Raw genomic sequence first — 17,035 nt, 5'->3', positions numbered from 1 at the left:
CGTCGCGACCAGCCGCGTGCAGGCTCGAGCCCGAGCTCAGCTGACGAGTAGAAGCCCTCCAGATGCAGACGACGCCTGAGAACCGCAGCAAATGATGTCGCTGATGCGTAGACGCGCACGACGGTCCATGACGGCCACCGGCCAAGCCCAGCGCGTCCGACGGCACCCCCGCGCCCAGCGCCGTGTAGCACACCTCCGGGTTTGCGAGGTCGAACCGCACCTTGGAAAGGACGTCTCCCTCGCCGACGGATGGTTACGGGCCGCGCTTTCGCGCCTGTGTGGTCGTCGAGCCGCCGTCGTGGCGGCTGTCGGGATTGTCGATAGCTCGTCTAGTAGGGTGAACGAGGCGAGGTTCTCGACCCGGTCGTTCTCGTAAACCGTCAGGCCGCCGTCGGCGGAGAGCAGGGCTAGGTAGGTGATGCGGCTGTCGTCGAGGTGCTTGAGGGAGAAGGAGCGGTAGGGGGAGCGGGCATTGCGGGTTTCGAAGGCGGGCTTGACGGTTGCGGCGGTAGTGGTGTTGTCCCCGTAGGTAGAGGGGGGTGGAGGCGGTGCTGGGGGCGCGGGGCTGCCATAGCCGGTTGTTGGTAGTGGGTTGGCGTGAAGGTGTGGGGAGCGCGAGGGGATGGTGATGAGGGGCCCGTTACGGGTGGACTCGGCGAAGCGGCGGCCGGGGGCGGCGGAGGGATCCTCGGCCCAGAGCTTGAAGCGGCCTTCGATGCCGAGCGAGGCGAGGAGGTTGGGGTAGATGGTTGTCGGGAGCCATTGGATCTAGAAGGGGAGAGGGGTTTGTTAGCGGGGAGCTGGAGCTGGGGCACCTCGAAACCGAGCAGAAAAAGGAAGCCAGATAATACCTCTAATATCTCGCTTGCATGGGCACTCCAGCTATCGCATAATCGCCAGGAGCCGTCCTTGTGGCGGTTGAAGACGCGGATCTTGCCATCGACAGACCCCGTCGCGCATCGGTCGCCGTGGCCATTGAAGGCAACGGCCTGCACGAGGTCCTGGTGGCCGTGCTTGATGATGGTCTCAAAGCTCGGGCGGTCGTCAGCTGTTGGCGGATCTGCCAGAAACGCAGCCGCTTTCGACATGGTGGTTGCAGGCGGAGGTTGTGAATTCGGGTTGTTGTTGATGCGCCGCACAGTGTGTATGGAGGTTCTCGGTTGTGGATGGTGGGTGAGAACCCCGGATTAGAGGGGCCGTTCCAGGGGGTCGCAGCACTGGCGTCGGCATTTACTGGTGGAAATAGCCGGGGCGAGAACAGCTCGCTCTTGGCTCGATCAACGACCGACGAGGACCGAGCACCAAACACCAAGGAATTATCCACCACCAATCTCGCAATTGGAGCGCATCCGGAGCCCAACCGTCCTTCATCCACGCGGAAGCTTCGATTAGTGGATCCTGAGGCTAACCAGGTTCATGGAATACTGCCGAGATGTCTAGGCAAGTTGGGGTTCTCATGGGAGAGAACGGAGGTTTGACCCGTTCGGCACTCGATGAGGCACGACTAGACTTTCGATGACGGCATCAAGTTCCGATTTAAGAACATTGCACAAGCTAAGGCGGATACGCAGGTACGGATTACCTAGTACTCGTAGCCGCACCAATCGTTGCTACTAAGAGTTGCCGACCACGAGAAGCTTCCCAAGCTTGTGATATTCACAACGGCAAGTTCCGGTAGCGGGCGATGGTGAGGCTGAGCCGTTGAGGTTGTATTCAAATATCCATATAATCAGCTCGCTCGAGCCTGTCCTGATGTGAATATGTGAGTCTTGAGGTAGGCTAGGTACTCAAGCGTTCAAGCCATCAAGATGAAGTGGTCCACGCTCGTCGTCTCTCTCCTCCCGCTCGTCTCCGCCGCTCCCAAGAAGCACAAGACACCCGAGACGTTTACCGAGCGCGTCGTCTTCACACCTCCCGACAACTACACTGATCCGCGCGTGCTATACGCCCGCACGGCGCAGTTCGAAGATGGCACCCTGCTCGCAACGTGGGAGAACTACAGCCCCGAGCCTCCCCCAGTGTACTTCCCCATCTTCCGCTCCACCGACGGCGGTTACAGCTGGAAGGAGATCTCGCGTGTCCAGGACACAGCCAACGGGCTAGGTAAATCTCCAGCCCTGACAAAAACCACCACGTGATGCGATGACCAGGCAGAACCTAACACCCCCTCCCAGGCCTCCGCTACCAACCCTTCCTCTACATCCTGGACGAACCCTTCGGCGACTTCCCCAAAGACACAGTCCTCCTCGCCGGCAGCTCGATCCCCACCGACCTCTCCAGCACGCAAATCGACCTCTACGCCTCCACCAACCGCGGCCGCACCTGGACCTTCGTCTCGCACATCGCCGCCGGCGGCGAAGCCATCCCCAACAACGACAAGACCCCCGTCTGGGAGCCCTTCCTCTTCCGTCACGGCCCCACCCTCATCTGCTTCTACTCGGACCAGCGCCAAAACACCACCTACGGCCAAAAGATGGTCCACCAAACCACCACCGACCTCCGCACCTGGGGCCCCGTCACCGACGACGTCACCTCCCCCATCTACACGGACCGCCCCGGCATGCCCACCGTCGCCACCCTCCCAAACAACAAACTCATTATGACCTACGAGCACGGCGGCAGCGCCGTGCTCCCGGGCTACCAATTCCCCGTGCACTACAAACTCACCAGCGACCCGGAAGCGTTCGGCGCCGCCGCGGGCGTGCCGCTGCGCACGGCGGACGGCTACGTCCCGACGGGGTCGCCGTACGTGGTGTGGAGCGCGGCGGGCGGGGCGAACGGCACGATCATTGCGGGCGCGCACAGCTCGGGCGAGGTGTTTGTGAATACGGGGCTGGGCGAGCCCGGGTCGGAGTGGCGGCGGGTGGGGACGGGCGCGGGGAATGCGTATACGAGGCATTTGAGGGTGTTGAAGGGTGCGCCGCCGAGGTTGTTGATTATGGGGGCTGGGCAGCTGCCGCCGAGTACGACGAATAGGGTGCTGGTGAGCGTGTTGGATATTGGGGATTGGTAGGGTGATTGGGGTGAGGAGGGTGGTGAGTTGGTTGGCCTGATCATGTTGATTAATCTTGCTGGGATGGAATTACCGGCCGAGAGGGGAGGGAATTCACAATTGGTAATACCTAGATATCGTGGTCGGCGATGTCCTCCAACTGGGTAGTCCGAGACAAGACAGACCACGCCGCGAGGGACTTGCGATCCACAGCGCCCTTCCTGGCTTGGTCCAACGCCCTGGATCGGCGCATCTTCAGATCGGGGTGGCGTTTTAAAGAAGTTCCTGTGCCAACACTGCCCAAGAGGGCGGTGGTCGTTCTTCGCGATCAACAGCTCCATTGCTAGTTTGCGTAGCGAAGGGATAGACACCGGCCATCACCGCGCATCGAGTTGGCATGCGGCTTTGACAATTATATCTTCTTCGGCAAGTGATAGTCGCTGCATGACCTGTTTCGACTTGCGGTTGGATTCGTGGCGGCCAGTGAAGCGGTCATGGAGGGTTGTGAGGGGAATGTTGAAGGCTATTGCAGCTTGCCGTATGCTGGGGGCCTTGTTGGCACGCAGTGCGGCGATGGCAGCTTGAATGCGTTGCTCGGGGGTATCGGTCATTGTTAGAGCTGCTCAGAAGTGCCGGATGCGTTTAAAACAACAAAATGGAAGAAGAGTGTGGGAAGAAAAAAGAGCTCGCGATGTCAACCATCCTCCCGACTTACAGGCAAATTACTGTGGGGATGGATAGGCATTGGTGGCGTTCGAGTACCTTGCCAATTCGAGGAAGGGTGTCACTACGTCAGCAACAACAGAAAAAGCCGGTATTGAAGTCTACATACAGTCCTGCCCGTCTGTCTATCTAAAACCCTTAAGAAAACCACCTAGTGTATGCTCCAATTATCCTCCAAAAACACCAGGCTCGCCAGCGAATGCCTCACAAACAGTCCCATCACACCAACCACCACCTGCGCGGTTGTAATCTCCGCCGCCAGGCGATCCTCCCGCAGGGGACCCCGCCATACCAACCACAGATTCAACAGCGTAAAATTGCTCGTCTCGACAAACCGCCCCTCGCCGTCCAACACAACCTTCAACAACCGCAGCTTCCCCAACAGGCGCAACCCCCAGGCAATCGGGGCGCGCGGCTGGCGGGCCTCGGTCCAGGGCGTAACGCTCGGCTCGAGCAGGCCGGAGCGGGCGTTGAAGCGGGGCAGGCGGTGGCGGGGGCAAGGGACGAGGCCAAAGAGCTGCGGGGCCGAGTAGACAAAGTTGAAGATCTGCGGGAGCAGCAGCAGGATCAGCGTCTTGCTGAAGTGGCCGAGGATGCTGACCACGACAAAGACCATGCCGGCGAAGTAGCAGTACGTGTCGCCGACAAACACCCGCGCCGGGTACCAGTTGTGGTACAGCAGGGCGCACGACACGCCCAGGAAGGGGAGCAGGAAGGAGAGCGAAAAGAGGTGCGAGTCGGTGGCCGGGTGCGGGTAGGGCGTGAGTAGGTAGAGTGCGTCGTTGAGCGCGAGCAGCGTGGCGATGACGATGGATTGCGTCACCTCGATGCCGTTGATGCCGGCCAGAATGTTGATGCTGTTGGGGGAGAAAATGGCCACGGCCGCCATGTAGACATAGTAGAGGGCGCCGAGGTCGACGAGCTGGCCGAGGTAGGGCTGGAGGTGGATCGGGACGACGATGGAGGTCACGCCGAAGTCGACGCGGTAGACGACGAGGAGAGGGATCGCTGCGAAGGCGGGGATGAAGAACTTGTGGCGCCAGCGGATATCGAAGAGGTCGTCAGCCAGACCGAGGGAGGCGATCGTGTGGAGTGAGACAATGGCTGAAAGGTAGGATGAGAGCTGGAAAGGAGTTGTTAGTAACTCAACTCTCCTGTATGTGATAGCTAGCTAAACATGGAGCAACTCGCCTTGCTATGTGGGAACCGATGCAAGAACCGGCCCTCTTGCACATGCTCGACTTGCAGCACCACGTCCCTATTCCCGCCTCCACTCGTAGCGGCAACCACGTCCTTGTAAAAGGCGAATGGCACAAATATGATCATGGCAAACAAGTAGACAGAGGCGCACACGGCGCCCATGCACTCGGGGATCTCTCGGCGGTTGTGCTTGCTCAGGTCGACGCCTTTGAAGCCGGCCTTGATGAAGGTCGGGCCGAGCCAGCGGATGAGGGCAAAAGTAGCGCAGAATGCCAGCCCACTGAGGGCCAGCGACACGATGAGCGGCTTGTCATCGCCCTCAAAGACATTGCAGAGGATAGCGACGCAGGCGGCCGAGAGGGTGAGCAGACTGAGCGACTCGGTGCGGGACAGCGACGACGACGTCATGGTGAGCTGCCGGTCAGGGCACAAAGAGCACAAAGAACCGAATCGAATCGATCATGTGTGTGTGCGGCGAGTGCCGCTGCCTGCCCCACGCTTTGCGCCTTGCGGTAGGAAGAATTGGATATTTTGGTCGAACTGTTCGATGGCATCTTGACAGATTTCCGGATGACGAAATGTCAACACGCTACAAGGGACAAGGGTCCTTTCCCTGGGACCCGCTACTGCTGTGCCGTTTCAATGCGACGGAATGGCCCGATTGGATGGAGACCCAGGGGTGAAGCAACCTGGAAACCCCTTGAAAGCGGCAACCACCAAGCGAGAAGCCCGAAACAGGCGCAGAGAGCCCGCCAACCATCTGGGGAATGTTTAACGCGGCATGAGACCACGTTCGATTCGCCCCCAAAATGGACGGATTGGGCAGGTGCAATGCAATTGGCCAGCCCGCATGACTGAGGGAGAAAAAAAAATAAAAACACAAAAAAACCTCAAAAAGTGACTCGGATACCGGGAGTCGAACCCGGGGCTGTTGAGAGAGCAGTCACTCCTGAGAAGTGAGAGTCAACGATGTTACCGCTACACCATACCCGATTGAATCGTGTGTGGTTCCGATTTGTTTCCACGGAGACCGCAACACCGAGCATCCATACCTCTGACCATGGCCATCCACCTCGTCTTGCGTTTCCTCTGGTTGAATGAACGCCGAACCCTGACCATAATAAGCCCGCCTGTTTTACTCCCGGGTAGCCAAGGCGTTTCCTATTTACGAAAACAAATGAGGGAGGTTGACGTCGTCCACAGTCGTCCCGTCTTCGTATCCCGAAAAATCCAAGCATCTCACCCACCTTTCTCGACCAACAACAGCCCCAGTCAATGAGGGACAGCCGGCTTGGCAAGGTGTTTTATTGTGCTGCCTAGCTAGTCTGATCTTATCTGAGAAAGATCTGGGGGGACCGGTCCAATGGGGGCATCTTGTGACGCCAGAGGGGGGTCTTGTCAGAACCTAATCCGTCTTCTCTCGCTTGAGCTTCCGCTTCTAGAACGAGAGTTGGAAGGGGACAGAAGGCCCACGAGGCCCTACGAGGGGACCCCGACAGGACAGTCTGTTGTATGACGAGCTCTACTAGCCACAGTCAGGGATTGGCGTTGAGGTAATTCTCAACGCACTTGTATGTACCTTGTAAAGAGGGGGTTTAGGGGTATCATCGTGGACTTGGCAGACAAATATTTGTCATAGTCGCCATCTAGTCTTGTCTGCGTTGTCTAGTAGCTCTACGACTCAGTTTGGCAGTGGCCGAACATGGCAAAGTTTCCAAGTTGGATGTAGAAGAAGGAACTGAGCAAGGAGACTCCCCCATGGGATTTCATTGGTTGGCTAGTCCCTGGAAGAGCCACTCTAAGTCAACTTTGAACCCTGGGGGTGGTGAATCGGCTACGCCGTCCAGGTCAAACACAAGCAAAACCCAAGGTAAGAAAGCGTTATTCAGCGCCGTGAGACGGGCCACAAGGAAAGAGCCAAAGAAAAGAACTCCACGTCCAAAGTGCAAGAACAAGAACGACGAGGGGACCAGGCAGCGACATTTTGACACACTAAAATTAGCGGAGTCAGTTCCCCGAACAGGGCTACGCTTAGTCACTGCATTGGGAAGGCATGGAAGGCAGCCCTTTCTTGCACCTGCACTTGCAGCCGATTCGCCAACTTTTGCAGACTTTTGGCTTGGTCGAATGACGGCAGGAAAGAACCAAGTCGACCGATTTACCGATTTACGGTCCCATTTACGGTCAGCCTGGAGCTGGCATGCATCGATGGCAACATGCGTCGAGTATCCTTCCCTTTCCAGACTCGTTCTTTCTCTGTGCGGCGGAGGGCGGAGTTTGTCCCCCGGTCGGTCCATGACCACTCACTTCGTCAACTGACACAGAACTGGCACAAACTGACACGCAACGCGCCCTGGCCTTGCCCGGCGTTGCTTCTTGGCCTTTCGTTAAGGCGATTAAGGTGATGACGGGCTGATGGGGTTCAATGGAGCCCGTGTGGCCCAGGCGGTGAACACTTACATGATGCTGGATGAAAATAGTCGGGGCCCGGAGGGGGGTGGCCAACCCGCCTTGCCGCCCTCCCGGAAAGGGGCATGGACCCTATCTCGATGCAGGCCGGGGATCGTGTTGTCCACACCTGCTGCAGAGTTCAATATGAATATGTGAGCCAGAATAAAATCTGCCCACACGTCCCTCGTCCTCGCCAACCAGTCGTACCGTTATACGAACGAACACTTGCCCCTGACTGCCTGACTGCCGATCCCGTTGTGGTTGGCATCCCGAGCCGTCGACGACATCATGTCCCCCCACTCCTCCTCTAACCGCTCGAGCCTTGAGCCGAGCAGCAACCCGTCCAGCCCGTCTCCATCGCCTGCCGGGACGCCACCAGACCCGCCGAGGAAACGCACAAGAGCCAGCAAGCCCAAGGTACGAACTGGCTGCATCACATGGTAAGCTTCGGCCTTTTCTTTTCCCCGTATTAGTGACACTGGCCACTAACGCTGTGTTCTCAGCAAGTGAGTAGTAGTCGCTGCCTGCAAAGCGTCCGATGGTGGCAAGTTCGGGTTCACTAATCAGTCCCCAGAATCCGGCGAGTAAAATGTGACGAATGGGAAGCCCGCCTGTCTCCGATGCACCTCGACCGGCCGGACATGTGACGGTTACGACAAAGCCGCCCTCGCCCGGTACCGCTCGCCAGATCCGAACCAGACGGCAGAGCGAGCCAGGGCCGAGTTTGTGAGGGCATGCGAGTGGAACGAGACCCTCCGGTCCATGCGACGGATCGAGGCCGACATCGATGGAACCGAGACCGAGAAGCGACTGTTCGCCCGCTTCCGGGCTGCCACGGCCGACGGGGTTGCCGCACACCTCTGCAACTTTGCAGCCTTTTGGCGGAGGTTGAGTCCATCGACCGGCTGCCAGGACGACGCCGTCAAGCATGCCGTGATAGCCTTGGCCGCCGCCTACCAGCTCTTCCAATACCCGGACGAGCCCGTCATCGATGGTTTCGCCCGTGGAGATCTCGAAGTCTTCACCATTCAGCAATATAGCCGGTCCATCGAGCGGTTGCAGAACCATGCCGGTTCCTCGAGCCCGGAGAGCCTCCGCTTGACACTCGTCTGCTGTTTGGCCTTCATCTCGCTTGAGACCCTACGTGGTAACCACGAGATAGCCGTCACTCACCTCACCAACGGCCTGCGTATCCTCCAATCCCTCCCTGATTCCACCTTTGACTGCCTCGCCGATGGCTCTATGTTTTGCTGGCCGTCGAGCCGGGACTCGCTGCTCATGTCCGACATCGTCCAGCTCTTCGCCCGGTTCGAGCTGTCGGCGTGCTTCTTCACCCACGGCATCCAGCCCGTCATCTCGGCGCGCGGGTACCTCACCCGCCGTTTCGACGACGGCTCCACCTACAACCTCTTCCACGACGTCCTGCACGCCCACATGGCCATGTCCTGCTTCCAACACGACGTTGTAGCTCGCCTGCACGAGATCTCCACGGCCGCGGCCGCAGGGGACGAGGCCTCGGCTCTATTCTGGGCGGACTCGGCCTAGCAGCGCATCCAAGCCTGCCTCGTGGCCCGCAGCGCTCGCCTCGGCGCGCTCATCGCTGACTTCTTCTCTCCGCTCCGCTTCGGCATGCCCGACCTCACCAGCCTCGAGCTTGCCAGCCTGTACCTCACCCTCATGCACTTTCACAGCGCTCAATTCCTCATCGGCAACACCTGCGGGCGGCAGCAGCATCTTCGCTCTCGACACCTTCCTCTAGCCCTGCCACGATCACCAGCAACCAACAACAGACGGCAGACAACAACACGCCTTCACCTCCCCAGCCCAAACACCAAGACCAACACCATCAACTCCTCCCCACCAACCCAGACCGCGACCCAAGCCTCCTACCCACAATCCTACATCTTCGCCTCGCGCCTGTGCGCCAACACCCGCGACAGCCCCAGCACACCTCTGTTCCCCACCGCCGACGCCCACACTCACCTCCTCGGACCCCTCTATCCTCGTCGCCACGCATACCCCCGACCCGGACACGCGCGCCGCGGCGGCCGCGTTGCTGGCGGATGCGCTGCATCGCGGGGGGTTGGCCGAGGTTGGTGTTGTCAGTATTGGTGGGGTGGGGGAGAGGGGGCGTAGTCGTGCGCGGCAGCTGGGGGTGGGAGTGGGGTTGGGACTTGGGTTGGACTTGGGGATGGAGGCGGCGAGGAGGGCGCAGAGGACGTTGAGTGTTGTGGGGAGGGTGGTGGCGGGGGCAAGGGAGAGGGAGGCGATGGTTGCGGTGGGGGGGAGTGGGAGCGGTGTGGGTGGTGTTGGTGGTGTTGGTGGGGGGTTGTTGCTGACGTCGTCGGTTGAGGTGCCGCGGGCGTTGATGGGTGCGGGGTGTCTCTCCCGCGCTTTGGGATGGATTGGTTGCTGCTGCGGCTTCTTCGTTGTAAGTGGCCGAGTAGTTGGTGAGTGGTGAGTGGTGTGGTGTTTCTGTATGCGATATGGTATGGCTGGTACATACGGGTGGGTGGCTGGTTTGCGTAGGTTTGTTGAAATCATATAGCATTAGAGGTTAGCATTGCATTGGATAGGCTGGAACGGCCCGGGATGGGATGGTATAAGATGGGATGCATTGGGCGGATGGATGGATGGAGGATGGATGGATGGTTAAGAATGCATGCATGGTGCGGGCGACAATGAAAGATACGATAGTTAGGTGATGTGATGGCTGTAAGAATTTAAGAAGTTGTATTTCATGTTTGCCTGGAAATCTGAGTTTCGCAATTGCTCGGTCTCGATGAAACGGGCGGCCAGGCCACTGCAATTGATATACTGTATGGTAGGCACCATGATGACAGGGGGCCGGCGGGTATCTGAGGGGGTGGCTTGGTGGGTGTAAAACTTGGGCGCGGCGTTTCGCTTCATCTGGACTTACACAGCCCCCTCCCACTCACTCCCTCCAGACACAACACAACCTATAGAGACAGAGAGATAATAAGCCCGCCGGATCCTGAGAACTAGCAAGCATCTTACCTCGTCCTGTAAGCTAAACTCACTCAACGGTTTACGCCCAAATGCCGCGCTCGCTTGTGTTTCCAACCGGCGCCTTGGGCTGCTAGTTAGTTCAAAGCCGGACTGGTCCATCTCATCCGATGCAGGCGGTGTAATCATGTCCATCAATAACTACCGCAATACTAAGGGGTATTCCGCTCGCTCTTCACCAAAACAGATCCGTAATGAGCAACAACAACACAGCACGCTGACGGACAGACAACCAGGATGACCAAAAGAAAAATAAAAGAAAATTTCCGATGCAACCCGTCCACCTCCGTACCACTCTTCGCCTCGATATCCCTTTTTACGCCTCTTCACACGAACCATTATCCTGCCATCCCGGACTCCCTCCCCATACTAGGAGGAGACACCTCCCACTGACTCTTAGAGGCGGCCAGTAACAACCTCCTTCTTGAAGATCACCGCCTCGTCCGCCACCTCGCAGAACGCAATCCCCTCAAAGACGGCGATCTTCTGTCCACTAGACTCATCGTCCTCCTCGTCCGAGGACTCTTCCTCCATCCCCCCTAGTTCCGACGCAATGAGCGCAGGGACATCCAGCTCCACGCCCGATGTCGAATCCAACAGGGCGTTAACCGAGAGCGTCGATATTAGGGTCGGAATCGAGGTTAGAGCCTTCTGCTTCCCCTTGGTCGCCGTCGTCCCGTCCCCACCTCCGACCTCCTTCTCGAGGGCAGTCTTCTTAGGCTCTGGAAACCGCACGAGCTTATCGACACGGTCATCTTCATCTATCGAGACCAACTTAAGTTTCAGATCAGGGTAATGCGAGACTATGTCGATGAGAAATCGCTTAGTCTCGCGCATCACCCACATGCACGTGTCGTCGTTACGTAGGTGGATGACATGTAGAACCCGGAGGGTGGTTAGGCCGGGCAAGTGCTGCATCAGGCAGTGCTGTTCACGCGGCGCAGGTTAGTACATAGAGGTGAGCTGGGGCAAAGGGGGGGAGGGGACGTACCATGGCTCGTATGCTCATGCTGCAAGCCAGTTCCTCGAGCTTCTTGCCCTGCCTACAACACAGCAAAACGGTCTTATCGTCGACATCCCAGCTCGTGTCGGCCATGTTCTTGATCATTAGGCGCCGCAGCTTGGGCATGTGCTTCTTGAGGACCAATCGCCGGATCTGGTCCATGGTCACTTGAGTCCTGGGCGCAAGGCTCTCTGGTTTGGCCTTGATCTCCCGCTCAAGCAAGAAGAGGTCGTGCAGCTCCTCGAGAGTTGATACAAAGCTCAAAAAGATGTGCGAGACGTTGTCGGTGGAAATCTTGCGCAACAGCAGCGGCGCCTCCTTGTTCTCCCTATCCAACAAGGCCCAGATAGGTGCTTGGATCCCGACATTGAGCAGCGTCAGGTGCCGAAGGGCGCGCAGGTCAACCGCTTTGGACAGGACCGACGCCCTGACAGGGATGAGATAGATGCTGAGAGATTCGAGGGCGACGCCCCGCGTTTGCCGAATGTAGTCGCGTATGTGACGAGCTTGCTCGGTACGCGAGTCCTTCTCGCCCGGCGGTCCCGGCTCGGCGCTCTCTATCGCGATCTGGCACGCGCTGATCTCCTTTTGCATGTCGCGCACGCTTCGTGTGAGCCCTAGTAGTTGCGACTCGGCCTCTCGAAGGTGGTTTATGTCGTTGGACGATTTGTTGGCGCGCCATCGCCGAATCTCCTTGCCCAGGGTGTTGGCTTGAGATTCGAAAAGTTCCAGTTCTTCAGCCAAAGCCTTGAAGTCGGCTTTTCGCGATTCCAACGTAGCCATCACCTTCGCATATTCTTCCGCTTTGGTGTCGACAAGGGCCGCCGCCGTGGATGGAGAAACCTCGGTTGGCGTGGTTTCTTCTTCCTCGGCCTGGAAATCAACTGCTGATGGCTCTTCGGGGTCGATGGTGAGCTGTTCCTCGGGCGCTTCGATGTCGATATCATCGGGGTCTGCGTCCTTTTTCTCTCCCTTCGCTTCGCCAAAAAGGCTCACCTCCGGGGCGTTTTCCTCCGCACGCACATCTGCGGATACCTGCTCTGCAGATGTCTCTGTAGTGCTGGTATCGGACGTTTCAACGGTGCCAGAGGAAGAGGAGCCTGTTCCGCCCGAACTCTCGGCCTGCTTCTCTTTCCGCGACTTGGCTTCATCCATGTATTTTCGAGCCGCGGCACCAAACATATCAATAGTTTCGGGCGAAGCCACAAAATCGCTCGTGCCGTTCAGTTCTCCCAAGACCTTTGGAGCGACCGATTTAATAAAGTCGACCACCTCCTGCTCCGTCTTGATTTTCCCCTTCTTCTTCTTATCAGAATCGACAACAATCGCTTGAAGCTTTTCAGCTGGTGTGGTCTCGACGTCGAAAATCCTGCCGAGAATGGAATCTTGCGTCTTTCTCTCCTCCTGCGCGCGGAAAGCCTTAGCTGGTCCGCTCATTTCATCGTTTTGTCCGTGCGGCTGTGTTGGTATCGGCATTAGTTCGTCCTCTTGATCCGAGTCTTCGGGCTCGGGTTCGGTGGGTTTCCGGGCCGACGAGGCAAGTTTCTCCGAGAAGGATAGCTCGAGTTTCGTGAGGGTCCCCGCGGAATTGCGCAGACAGGCTTGGAGTTCCGATACAATGTCGAGGGTGTCGATGTCGAGAACAGAAAGACTCTTGAGGTCCCTGAAGCCAGACAGAGTTGGAGGTTCCTTGCCCACCGCCACCTTCTTCGCAGTTCTAGTGCGAGGTGGCTTGGGCAATGGGGGCGGAAGCATGCTTGAGGTGGGCACATAGAAACCCTGGGGAGGGGGTGGGGGGATGAGCCCAAATGCTGGCGCGGGGGGAGGGAGGGAAGCTATGGGCGCGCCGTGGGCCGGCCCCGGCGGGGAGCTCGACTGGGATGGGTTGTACGGAAGGGGCGGGGGCGTTTCGTATTGCGAAGGTCCTGCTTGGAGTCTTACGTGAACGTGTGACAAAGACGCGATCTGGTGCAGCTCTTTATAGACTGGACGGCTGAGCTCGACTCGGATGTTCCACCTGGGGAGAATGTCAGCCTCTGGCACGTGCAAGACATATCGCAAACAGCGAGCCGGGGGACCGTTTAGATGCGGAAGACTCACGTAAAAGACTCAAGCGCCCGAGCCTTGCGCAATGTCAGAAGAAGAAGCGTGTTCATAAACTTCCCGCAGCTCAAGTTAGCCGAATATGGGCGATAGGCGCCTTCGGCCTTGTCGCCCATATAGAGTGTGTCGAAAGTCAGACTCCTGAGACACTGCGCATAGTTGTAGTCACTCGTGACAAAGGTGTCAAATCCGCCGGCAAGAGGATCGACCGGAGTGTCGAACTGGGGATCCTCCTCATCCGGGAAGACGATTTCGAAGTCTCGGTACAGCTGGGCGGCAGCAAGGTCGCGGAAGTGCCTTGATACCAAGGCCACGCAGATTAGAACGCGCCTTGGGCAATGGCTGATGATCTCCCTCTGAACTTCGTGTGGCAAGTCCATGAAGTTGGAGGGGCGGGGTGCTGTTGAGCCCGCAAGCGCATCTTGAGTCGCCGGGGAGGCGGCCATGAAAGCCATGGCGTGGCGAGTTGTGGCCGGGTCAGGGTGGGGAAACGGAAACGGAAGGTCGGTGCGAGGACGATGTACTGTAGGATGCGGATGGTTGGTGTTGCGCGAAACGGACGGGGGTGAAAAGAGTCGAGCAGGCAAGTAGTAGTATAGTGTCTGTACCTAGAAGCCGACTTTGAGTAAGGCAAGGTAAAGTAACCTACACTGCCTAGGCCGGGCAGGTAGAGATCGGTGCTGTAACTTTTGGCCCTTGAGCGGGGCTATCCTTGGCCAAGCTGGAACTGTTTAAGAACTCCCTGCACTTTCGTGGTTTTGAAATCCAATGCCTGGAGAGGAAATCGTAGTCCACACTCTGAACAAAGGCCGATGCGTAGATGATGTTTGTCACTTTGTAGGCATGGTTAGGGACCTTAAAGAGATGGGATGAAGCAGGAACGTCTTTGCAAAAGCCGATGAATGCGGAGGAATCTCAGGGTCGATGTGCATGGATATGGCGGGTAGCGGGATGTCTGGGCGAGTGGGCCGGGGTAGCTTAGCGCCCACTATGGCCGGGGAGTGGGGCGACGATTGGGGAAGCAACCTTGAGTGTGGGGTGAGTTTGGCGGTTTGATACAGGGGTTTGTGAGTCAAGCGCGAACCCCCTTCGTGGGGCAAAAAGGGCCAGACTCCCCGTGTGTCGAGCAAACCGCTGCCGACTATGTCGAGGACTAGAAGAGCCCCAAGATAAGTGCTCAACCCTTCAAGCAACATTATTGGTTCCGAAAATATACGTATGTATGATTTGTTTTGCGTTGTGTTTGTAGTTCTCGATTGTTGTTTTTGCCCGATTTTTTTCTTTTTGCTCAGTTTTCAACTTATTTTTTATTTGTTCCTGTTGCTTGAACTTTTTGGTTGTTGCATTTCTTGCTAGGTACCTAGGCTCCAGTCGCCCCGCCTGAGCCTTCCTTCACTCATCCTTCGTCTGGGTTTGATTGATAGAAACCGACTGTGGCCGAGCCAATTAACAAGCTGAAAACCAATCCGTTTCCTGATCATCATCCAAGCCTCGGTCCTGCCTGCCACAGCAGCGCTGAAGCGGCACAGTCCAATTCAAGTTGCTTTTTAACGTCGCTCCATCCGACAACACCACAAGCGACAAGTCATCCGATCTACAATCACAAAAATGGCCGATGAAGAGGCGCCGCAGTTCACTACGCTCGCTGAGCGCATTGCTGCTCTCAACCAGCAGAAGAACTTCCAGGCTCCCCCATCAACTGCTGGCAAACGACCCCCACCTCCGCCACCCCCGGTCCGGTCTTTGACCGAAAACGTTACTAGGACGACATCCGAGACTGTTTCGGCCGAGAAGAGCCCTTCAATCCCGCCCCGGCCCGTTCGGGCTGCCACCGAGAAGCTGCCGCCACCTCTTCCACGGCGGACCACCGGGCAGGAGAATGGTGATCAGCCGCAACCTCCGTCGGGCCGTCCTGGACCCCCTCCGCTGCCGACGCGGAACTCACAGCTTGCGACCCCACCAAATCTGCCCACGCGCCGCCCTTCTACGCAGACGCTTTCTGTCAGGAGGAACTCAAACGCTTCGGATATATCTCAGCTATCTACCGTATCGAGTCTGTCGCTAAGCCAAACCAATGGGGGGGCCGAGACACAAACACGAAGAAGGCTACCCCCGCCGCTCGAACAAGCCAACCTTCCGCCGCTGCCCCCCAAGGCAAAGGCGAAAGAAGCTGTGAATGGGAATAGCACACCCTCGCTACCGCCCAGGCGCATTGCCGACCCGCCCCCGCCTTCTCAGCCTCCTCGCCTACCCTCGAGGCCGGCCAACTCGCCAGCCATCGTTCTTCCCGAGCAGGCATCGCCCGCGCTTCCAGCCCGGCGCATGGCCCCTCTACCGTCTAGTTTCCGGCCCAAGTCAGCGCTTGAAAGCGGTTTCGGTTCTGGCGCGCGCAAGCCGTCACCTCCCCCAGTACCACCCCCGATTCCGCTCAGTTCCCGGCCAACTGTCGCCCAAATTGACGCGGTAGCAAGCCGAACAGCCCCAGCAACAACGGCCCCTCCCAATGCGTCACCTCAATCTTGCCTCATTTGCCGCGACTTCTCTGGCCCGGACACGCTGGCTGCGCAGCACCCCACCTCTTCCATCCCGCGCGGCGCCGGTGCCGCCGACCCCATCGACCACCTGGCGTACACACTCTGCGCGCCCTTCTCTTCACCGACGGACAAGGCGCGAGCCATCTTTGCGTGGATGCACCACAACATTGTCTACGACGTGCATGGGTTCTTCAACAACTGCATCCCGCGCGGGCTAACCCCAACCGAGACCATCTTTTCGGGCAAGGCCGTCTGCGAAGGGTACGCGCGCGTGTACGAGGCGATCGCCGTGCGGGCTGGCCTGGGGTGCGTGGTGGTGACGGGTCACGGTAAGGGTTTCGGGTTCAGCCCCGTCAAGGCCGGACAACCGCCGCCACCGCGCAAGCCCACAGGCCACGCGTGGAACGCCGTGCGCATCGACGGCGGCGCCTGGAAACTGATCGATCCGTGCTGGGGCGCTGGCGCGCTCTGCAACGGCGAGTACTCGCAGCGCTTCGCCGCCGAGTGCTTCACCATGAGCAACGAGAAATTCGGCACCCGCCACTTCCCCGCCGACGAGAGGCATTGGTACCGCGAGGACGGCCGCGCGCTGTCGTGGGAGGAGTACATCATGGGCCCCATCGGCGACGAGCCGGCCGAGTGGATGGGCGACGCGACGCGGGAAGGGCTCGACGAGAGCAACTTTGCACCGATGCAGCGGCGCATCAACGTGAGCAGCGGCGGGACGGTGCGGTTCCAGTTTGCCAAGTTGTGCGAGCACTGGCCGGCCGGAGAGATCGGCAGGGGTAAACAGTGCTGTCGGGTTAAAGCTCAACGGCAAGGATGGGGCGAAGGATCATATCGTCCCGCTGGAGAACGACGGGTTCTGGCACTACCTGGACGTGGACGCGCGAGACCTCGGCGCGCCGGGGCAGAAGCTTTTGCTGGTTGCGTTTGAGACGATAGATGGGCAGAGCGCTAGGGAATTGACCAAGGAAGAGTGGCTGAGGAAAAAGGGACGGT

The 17,035-nt window shown here is 58.5% G+C and overlaps 6 protein-coding genes and 1 non-coding gene across 7 annotated transcripts; 3 read left to right on the top strand and 4 right to left on the bottom strand.

Moving 5' to 3' along the window:
- Nucleotides 1-36: 36 nt before the first annotated feature.
- CHGG_04895 (uncharacterized protein) lies at nucleotides 37-1,088 on the bottom strand (the record flags this gene model as incomplete). The annotated part of the gene is made up of 2 exons (XM_001224108.1): nucleotides 37-768; nucleotides 852-1,088. 2 exons carry the CDS (start codon nucleotides 1,086-1,088, stop codon nucleotides 37-39), a joined length of 969 nt encoding a protein of 322 aa, XP_001224109.1.
- Nucleotides 1,089-1,808: 720 nt separating this feature from the next.
- On the top strand, nucleotides 1,809-3,013 carry CHGG_04894 (uncharacterized protein; the record flags this gene model as incomplete). Its single annotated transcript, XM_001224107.1, has 2 exons — nucleotides 1,809-2,103; nucleotides 2,175-3,013. 2 exons carry the CDS (start codon nucleotides 1,809-1,811, stop codon nucleotides 3,011-3,013), a joined length of 1,134 nt encoding a protein of 377 aa, XP_001224108.1.
- A 356-nt stretch (nucleotides 3,014-3,369) lies between these two features.
- CHGG_04893 (uncharacterized protein) lies at nucleotides 3,370-5,323 on the bottom strand (the record flags this gene model as incomplete). The annotated part of the gene is made up of 3 exons (XM_001224106.1): nucleotides 3,370-3,585; nucleotides 4,008-4,838; nucleotides 5,069-5,323. The coding sequence occupies 3 exons, from the start codon at nucleotides 5,321-5,323 to the stop codon at nucleotides 3,370-3,372; spliced, it is 1,302 nt and encodes a 433-aa protein (XP_001224107.1).
- Nucleotides 5,324-5,816: 493 nt separating this feature from the next.
- Nucleotides 5,817-5,908, bottom strand: CHGG_11306. Its single transcript has one exon. It is a non-coding gene; the product is annotated as a tRNA-Glu (tRNA).
- Nucleotides 5,909-7,654: 1,746 nt separating this feature from the next.
- Nucleotides 7,655-9,972, top strand: CHGG_04892 (uncharacterized protein; the record flags this gene model as incomplete). Its single annotated transcript, XM_001224105.1, has 5 exons — nucleotides 7,655-7,783; nucleotides 7,870-7,872; nucleotides 7,973-8,830; nucleotides 9,126-9,797; nucleotides 9,943-9,972. The coding sequence occupies 5 exons, from the start codon at nucleotides 7,655-7,657 to the stop codon at nucleotides 9,970-9,972; spliced, it is 1,692 nt and encodes a 563-aa protein (XP_001224106.1).
- Nucleotides 9,973-10,789: 817 nt separating this feature from the next.
- On the bottom strand, nucleotides 10,790-13,954 carry CHGG_04891 (uncharacterized protein; the record flags this gene model as incomplete). Its single annotated transcript, XM_001224104.1, has 3 exons — nucleotides 10,790-11,320; nucleotides 11,385-13,413; nucleotides 13,497-13,954. The coding sequence occupies 3 exons, from the start codon at nucleotides 13,952-13,954 to the stop codon at nucleotides 10,790-10,792; spliced, it is 3,018 nt and encodes a 1,005-aa protein (XP_001224105.1).
- Nucleotides 13,955-15,107: 1,153 nt separating this feature from the next.
- Nucleotides 15,108-16,970, top strand: CHGG_04890 (uncharacterized protein; the record flags this gene model as incomplete). The annotated part of the gene is made up of 1 exon (XM_001224103.1): nucleotides 15,108-16,970. One exon carries the CDS (start codon nucleotides 15,108-15,110, stop codon nucleotides 16,968-16,970), a length of 1,863 nt encoding a protein of 620 aa, XP_001224104.1.
- Between the last annotated feature and the right edge of the window lie 65 nt (nucleotides 16,971-17,035).

Source organism: Chaetomium globosum, genomic scaffold (assembly GCF_000143365.1).
Source record: "Chaetomium globosum CBS 148.51 scaffold_4 genomic scaffold, whole genome shotgun sequence".
Classification (NCBI taxonomy): domain Eukaryota; kingdom Fungi; phylum Ascomycota; class Sordariomycetes; order Sordariales; family Chaetomiaceae; genus Chaetomium; species Chaetomium globosum.
This window is presented reverse-complemented; position numbering and strand designations above follow the sequence as displayed.